Source organism: Pecten maximus, chromosome 6 (assembly GCF_902652985.1).
Source record: "Pecten maximus chromosome 6, xPecMax1.1, whole genome shotgun sequence".
Lineage (NCBI taxonomy): Eukaryota > Metazoa > Mollusca > Bivalvia > Pectinida > Pectinidae > Pecten > Pecten maximus.
In genome coordinates, this window is record NC_047020.1 from 8,433,933 (window position 1) to 8,442,660 (window position 8,728).

Here is an 8,728-nt window from a genome sequence, read left to right on the forward strand (position 1 = left end):
GTTTAAAGCCAATATGCCGGGTTTTGAAGTCCTATGTACATTTAAGAACTAAGATAGTATCTCCATCTTATTCTCGGACATGTACTTTTTAATGATAATTGGAGTTATGAAATTTTGTTAGATATTGAATGTTTCTAGGTATTTCATAAATGAAAACTTACCATCACACGGTATTATATATTTCAGGTTTGAAGGCATCCAAGCCTGAAATATCGCTAGATAGTGCTACACCACTATTATCTTATCCAGAGAACAGTATTGTAAGCATGTTGTGTAAAGTGAGTGGTGGGATTCCAGCTCCCAGTGTACGAATCATAACCAGAGATGGCGCTAACATAACGTCAGAAACACCACAATGGGCGGACAAAGGAACGACATCGACAAATCCGGATTATCCAGAACTAGTGTTTTACTCGAAGGTCATGGTGAATCTCTCTCGTGAAGACAATGGTGCTGTCTATAAGTGCAAGATTGATCAGGATAACTTTGAATCCCAGACAAATAGCATCACCCTAAATGTACAATGTATGTTTACCGTGTATGAGTTCTTTATTAATCGATATATCTATATGGTGATGGACAGTGATAAAAAATATCACCTTAATTGGTTTTTAATTATCGTTCATCAGGATGTCTAAACTTTTGGTTCCTTATATCACTGATGAGTCCTTTGAAGGGCGAAACGATCTATAATGCATTGTAACAAACATTTAGAATAGACTGTTCCATTTTTAATTAATCAAGTATAATATATAACTTGAATATGTACTTTTTATATGTTTTATGACATTAGTAGACGAGGAAAATTATCATAAATGTCGAAGTCGTGATATTAAGCCAGATATCCAGATCGGGTTTTGTTCCTTTTTGTTAATATTCAAATACATTTATGAATTATCATTTATTGTTGTTTTAGATGTTACTATAATCGAAGTTCCTGTTAACAAAACGGCGAATGAAGGGAGAGATGTCGCTATTGAATGTGTTGTGAAGTCTAATCCATCTGCAGTTGTCGGTTGGTACGACCTTGACGGCGTGCAGAAGTCAAAGTCGGTTCTCTTGCATCTTCGGAATGTGGCAGTTTCAGATATGAAAAATTACAGCTGTGTTGCTACAAATAGCGTCGGAGGATCTAACACTCACTTCCAGTATGACAACGGAGGTTTACGTCAATTGTGAGTTATATTTAGTGTGTATTATATAAAATTTCACTGGTATTATATATATAAAAAAATACTGTGTATAATGAGTAGATGTATACTATCAATATTGTGATTTGGGTCATTTTCGCACCAAATTGTCATATCAACAAGAGACCATATTTTTAATCCGTTAAAATGTATACTCTGCCTTAGTTACTCAATAAGTACTCACCATCAGAGCAACGCATACCAAAACCGCCCTGAACAACACATACAAAAATCGCCCTGATCTTGCCTTAGTTACCAAATAGGTGCCCTCAGCCAGAGAAACATGTTATCGGGGGTTTTCAACAAAACATCATTCAGTCTCTTGGGTAGGTATATTAATTTCTGTCATAATAGGTGGGTGTTATTCAACTCCCGAGGCATGAGATAATCATTACAACCTCTGAATAACATTTAGTTCATACCACTCGTGGAATAAACTCTAAATGTGTTTTGGTTGGTTGACACGGTGACCTTTGACCAGGATTATTTTTCATCACGTTGTTCAATGAAATTCGATTGGCTAAAGCTAAAAGGCCGCTTCACGATTTCCTGGAAATGATAACGCGTGAGAAGTAGTTATCAGTTGTTTTTGGTATATTCTTGAAAATATATATAGATTTTTATCTTTTTTTTCTTTTTCTTTTTTTTTTTTTTTTTTTCTTTTAACCTTCTTATTATTTTCTTATGATTTGTAATGAATTGTAATATTTTCATGCATTTTCGAATTTATCAGTTCTGCATGTTAATTAGCAGCATTTCAATTAGGTCATATCATTACACCACACCTGATATTGCGAAAAGACACACGTTGACACAAAATAGGTCGTTTCATCCTCAGAATAGCTTTTTTATTCTAGTAGAAACAGGTGACACAAATTGTATTTTTGCCACTGTAGAGTTTCTTACCAGAATAAATAAACGTCACACAAACTCGTTTGTTATTTTTCAAGATAACTTACTGGAGTGAAAAAAAATACCATATACACTAACCACTCATTATTTAACCTCTATTTATTGGTCCCTTGCCGTTTGAAAAACGGGGGGACTATAGGTTTACCGTCCGTCCGTCTGTCCGTCTGTCTGTCTGTCACGCAATAGTTGTCCGGACAACTTCTCCTAAAGCACTACTCCGATCTTAACAAAACTATTTTTCAAAATAAAATTGGGAAATGAATAGGTGCAAATATTGATATTAATAAAATCGTGTACGGTACAATTTTTGGAACATTTAAATCAAAACTCACCAGATCTTCTGTTAAAACTTGAGCTCTGCAGCTCAGGTGCCAGAACACAAGTGAGTGTACAAAGAAAGTTAAAAGCACGCAAAATTAGTATGAACTGTCCAATGAAATTGTCACCAGTCATATGTCTTGCATGCTTCTTACATACCTGTATTCTAAATACTTTAAGGATCCTTACCCCAAGTTAATTCAACAATATGAATTCAATTTTATTTCATACACAGAATGTAAGTTCACATTAAATACATACAAATTCATAATATATTGTCCTGTCCTAGTTATGGATAATGTCATAAAAAATATTATTTTTATGTATTGAGATTATGAACTTAATCTTTTATATTTTTCGCAAATCATGAAGTGGGAATTTTACTAACAATATAACAACATGTAAATTATAGTTAAGTATTAGGTTGATACAACACCTTTAAAATTTTGGATTTCCTTCCGTAGATATGAGACTTCCCGCCCAAGTGTTTGTGCACGAATTTGAGGACGTTAGCATCAACTGTACTGTGATATCCTACACCGATATGATAAAGACAACGTGGAGCAGACAAGGTGCTGATGAAACCATCATTTCTAATTCGACAACATTATATCTCACCAACGTGTCACGGAGTGCTGCTGGGGAATATAAATGTGAAGTGACAAATAGGATTGAAGATGGGAAACAAGTTATGGCAAATATAACCGAGCTACATGTAACATGTAAGTCAATTAAAGTCAAGCTTTGTCGTATTATCATATACTTATTCTATGCGGACGACCAATTTCTACAAACAAATGAAAAATACTAACATTGCCCTATAGTGTACAAGACAAAGTTCCATACCAAATACAATGGATCACGATAGAATTGCATGATTTTCGAGTTCTGACTTGCCCTTTCCGTGGGATTTATCGACCCTGATATTTAGCCCTCTTTTGTGGAGGAAGGTAACGCGTTAACACGTGCAATCGGCTAATCGGTCGATCTGTTACCGAGCATCAGACGAGGTTTGATGTGAGTACGGAATCGGCCGAGATATGGGGGGGGGGGGGGGGGGGGGGGGGAATGACAGCGTAAAGTATGTCATTTTTGTTATTTGCAATTGATTATAACCGTTTCCTATCTGAGATGTGGCATCTTTAACAACACAATTTGTTATTATCACCGATTATCTGTGTATTTCAAGGTAAGTGCTATTAATATTTCCTAAAATTTAAACTTTTTTCCACATAGACCCTCCCCTTGTCAGTGTACCCGGTAATATCACGGTAAACAACCGGGACAACATCAAACTTAAATGTAGTGTGAAATCCTATCCTGAATCATCGGTCACATGGTACAGTCCAGATGACGTGGAACTTTCAAATATGACCACATTAGAACTGAAAAATGTGGACCGAACGTACATCGGGGACTACACGTGCAGAGCACACACTGATATACAAGGTTTAACATACACAGACAGCGATAAAACATCTGTGTTCGTCAATTGTAAGTAAATATATTCTTCTGATGAATTTTACATTTAACCGCAAACGAAGATGTTTTATAGGTTATAAGTCATTAGTTCACTGACATTTCATTGTCTTTTCATATGCTTACATTTTTATTAATTACTTCCATAATACATATTTACCGGTATAAAGTTCCTTGAAAGGCTGGTTAACGTAAAAAGTAGCGTAATTACACCGGAAGTGATCTTGTACAGGCACCTTATGATAACTAGTGTAAGTTATACCGGTAATGATGACGCGTTTATTGTGTACTAACTTTACCCGATTTGGTTTCTTTTCAGTCCAACCAATTGTCAATGTTTCACAAGAGACGACCGCGGTTGAATTCCATGCCATTGTAATTCGATGCGAAGTGATGTCATATCCCTTGTCATCTGTCACGTGGCAAAATCAAAACAGCGAAGAAATTTCAAATTCGTCCGACTTAATACTGAAATATGTACGACTTCAAGACGCGGGGGAATACACTTGTATTGCCAAAAATGTATTTCGGGGAACTTTCCATACAGACAGTGCATCCACCACTCTGTATATCACACGTAAGTAACATTATATAAAAGCTGAAGTAAAATGTAAACCATGTGTCAAAGAATTGAGAAAGAAAAGATATCTTATGCTAATTAGACTACCTTTGTCAGGAAGGGAGACGAGATCCTAGTAATGTATGATATTTAGACCGTGTTTGTAAGTGAACGGAGACGAGATCAAGAAAACGTATGATAGTTAGACCACGTTTGCCAGTAGACGGAGACGAAACCAAGAAAACGTATGATAATTAGACCACGTTTGTCAGTGAACGGAGACGAGATCAAGAAAACGTATGATAATTAGACCACATTTGTCATAGAGGGAGACGAGATCAAGAAAACGCATGATAATTATACCACGTTTGTCATAGAGGGAGACCAGACCAAGAAAACGTATGATAAGTAGACCACATTTGTCATAGAGGGAGACGAGATCAAGAAAACGTATGATAATTAGACCACATTTGTCATAGAGGGAGGCGAGATCAAGAAAACGTATGATAATTAGACCACATTTGTCAATGAACGGAGACGAGACAAAGAAAACGTATGATAATTAGACCACGTTTGTCCGGGAGGGGAGACGACGAGGTCAAGAAAACATCTGAAAATTAGGCCACGTTTGTCGGGAAGGGGAGACGAGGCAGACGCCATCTGCTTAAAAGACAACAAACTATGTACAACTTAGTGAAATGATATTAGTGTATGAATGTGATAGCTTGAATACTATTAATTCTTAGGCGGCGTAATATCAACATCAAATATATGCATTTAAAAGGTTTCTGCGTTTCTCTGAAAAACATACAGGAGTATTTCCGAGCCTGTTGTGTATTGGTATGAGGGAAATATGATCGCATAGCAATTCTCCATATCTACTCATTCATTGCAGTATTACCTAGCTTCCACATTTTCTGTTAAACTAATCCTTGACGCTATGACCAACATCTTTCTTATTGTACACAGAGTTTCTATTTCTACATTAATGGAATCGACTACAATTCCCTTTATCTGAAATAAAATACATAATTAAATATCACATTTTAATAGACCTACTGTATGTAATAAGGTCCTTATTATAAAATGTTTCAAAACGAGCTTTTTCCTGTTGGATGCATTGAAATATTTTGTTACTTAATTAAGATCGTAAAATATAATCTTACTATCAAAAGCTGGAAAACGTTTGTGATGAGTATAAAACAATCCTTCCTGTTTTTTATCGAAACATTTTTGCACGATTTTTATTCCCTTTAATAGAATATTTGTTCATATTTCAGGGAATCCAAAATGTTTTGTACCAATGATAGCGCGTGAGTATTTCCATCTGACGGATGGTCACATCTTTGATATCAAAATATTCCTATATAAAACTTTTGTCCCATATGCATTTTGGAAATGAGAGTTAATGGCATAGTAGAAAATGCCAGAAAGATTTATATGTCCGTGCACTCGTTTTTGTGCTGTGATTGGTCAAAGATACCAATTTAACATTAAATGTTGTTTTAGGTGAATTTTGCTGTTTGAACCTATTACAGGACAAATCAATACATCTTCTATATGTGTTGTTAGATTTGTATGGAACTAACAAAAATATTATTTTCTTTTAAATTCTAGAAATTAAATTTGTTTAATTTGCTTATTTTGCTCAGATTAGCAATTTAAGTATGCACTATTCCTTAATTTCCATGGCAAAATACTCAGTTTGTACCATTTTATCACATTTAACACTTTATATAAAAAGTTCTGCATTTAAATTTTGAAAGATATTTAGCATATAAATGATATTTTACAAGCCTATAAATCACTAATGTGACGAAATTCAACAGAAGTAAACTGATCATTTGTCAGTATTGCCAGTATGAATTATAACTAACCATTGGCATTGCTGCGAAAAATGCTCATTTATATCACATATATTGCGCAAAATAGGCACGTCATTATGCTATGTTTATAGCACTAAATACAAACATGATTCGACCGAATATTAATCTACATACGTATAAATATCGATTCTTTTTTCGCCTTGAGAGGCAAATGGCGGTTGTAAATATTTTTTTGAAATATTTCATAAAGGGAGGCATTTCAAACACTGAAAATGCTCTTTTGAGACACTATTGAGAACTCCGGACACGACAAGACTGCTTTTAGGAAATATATGTAACTGGTGAGTTTGAGGTAAAAGATGACGTTGTATATTTCTGAAAAAAGGCCCCAAACTCCACAGCTTAACTATTTGTATTGAAAAAAATCATTCTTAATATGATAATATGTTTTAATAGTAGTATGCAGAAGCATTTTTATTGATTGAAATGCCTCCCTTTATGTCATGTTTGTAATCTATCATTCACAGCCGCCAATTGCATGTCAAGGTCTTAAGAAAAAAAATCATCGGCACAGAAAGTCAAATTCGACCAAACAAATGCTCCTATTGCGTGTTATTGACACAAAAACACCATAGTTTTTTTAGGTTTGATTATAGTGGTTCATTACTACCACTTACCACAAAGTAACTCTACAGAAGAAACTATTAACAAGTACAAGAACGTTGTAATTCCAATTTAATATACAAACAGTCAAACAATGTAACAAAAGTTGTGCTTTGATAACCCCATACATTATAGTTAGTGAAATCCCAGTAAAGGATTTTCTATGATTATTACATTCATATATCTATTGGTTAATATAGAAAGATGAAAGTCTTTATGGAATTATATGACAAGAAAATCTTAAAAACGATCATGATTTTTTTTTTTATTATTATTTGTTATAAGTTTTTTTCCAAATTATTATTTATTGATATTTGGTCATGTTACCACGATTTTGAATTACATTATTGTCTTTATGTACTGACGGTGTGTTGGTTTTGTTTTATTTAACATTCTGTTTCCTACAGGGGTCAAACAACACTGTCGCTGTAATAGACGCTGTGAGTTTAAAAAGAATATCAAAAATATCACAATGAAGGAAGTCAGGGAGGCCATAGAACAAACAAGGAAAGAGTTGAAAGTGGAAACAGTTACACTCACGAGTTTCATCATGAAGAAAATATCCATGAAGGACACGCGAACCTCGTCGATAGGATTTGGCATCGTAGCAATTACCATGCTGGTATTGGTGTTGGGATTTCTAAGTGCAGGAGATATAATTGGTCTCGTCAAATATTTCGAAAATCGTAGGAAACCAACAAGCGTAAAAAGGAGTGTTAAAGGAAAAAAGGGAAGGAGATTAGGACTAAGAAAAGAACTTGCAATAAACAGAGAAAATATAGCGGAGACAAAGAATGCTTAAGTCAGCCCCTAGGCAAGTAACAGACTGCGTTAACAGTATGACAGAGAACACACTTCTAAAAACGTGCATAAGTCGTTATGAGGGAAACATTCAATATTTCAAATCCAAGGTTACTAGCATAATGATTTATGTTATTGACGGACATTTAAATCTTTATTTTCTTCAAAATATCATGCGAAAGTGAAATATATAAAAAGAAGACGGCTGTCCTCGTCGATTAGCTACTGAAATGACAACATTGATATTTGATGTGCTATTCACTTGTAGTGGTTTTGTATAATACATACATATCCTGGAATACAATACAGTGATCAATACAATATCCGCGAATACAATACAGTAACCAATACAATATTCGTGAACATGATACAGTGAAGAATGCAATATTCGTGAATACAATACATTTCACAAAATAACCCACTGTTAGTTTGTACCAACCCGACATGTGTTCGGTAGCAAAAATATTCACAACTGTTTCTATGTTCTTATGTAACAAACACCGTTTCCACAAGCGCACAGGTAAAGCCATCCGTGTTAAAAAGAAACAAAAATACGCCAGTTGGAACAAAGACCCAGGTTAGCAAGCATCAGGAATAGAAAAAGTGTTATGCAAAGGATTAACAATTTACTTTTGCATAGTTAATGAGATCATAAATCCAATGGAGCACGAGGTAAATTGCGTAAACGCAAAACGTTTACGAATAGTTTACCAACTGCTGTAGCGCATTTAATGTTAAATCAATATATTTAATTTAGTTTTCAAATAAGGAATTTAAGACATACATGGTCAATACTCATTTTCAATATATTTTCTTTTAGTGATAATAGGTCTTAGAAGTCAAAAACATCCGTTTGTTCTGTAAGATCTATATTCAAATTTATTTTGACGTCAAGTGTATCCATGTACAGCGCTGACATTTACAAAAGCCGTTGACAGACAGATTAACCCCTCCCGCATTCTCCGTGACAATTGAGGAAA

At 34.5% G+C, this 8,728-nt stretch overlaps 1 protein-coding gene across 1 annotated transcript; it reads left to right on the plus strand.

Annotated features, from left to right (window-relative positions):
* Positions 1-5,744: 5,744 nt before the first annotated feature.
* On the plus strand, positions 5,745-8,345 carry LOC117330008. Its single transcript, XM_033888234.1, has 2 exons — positions 5,745-5,771; positions 7,355-8,345. The coding sequence occupies exons 1-2, from the start codon at positions 5,762-5,764 to the stop codon at positions 7,747-7,749; spliced, it is 405 nt and encodes a 134-aa protein (XP_033744125.1). The 5' UTR covers positions 5,745-5,761; the 3' UTR covers positions 7,750-8,345.
* The last annotated feature ends 383 nt before the right edge of the window (positions 8,346-8,728 follow it).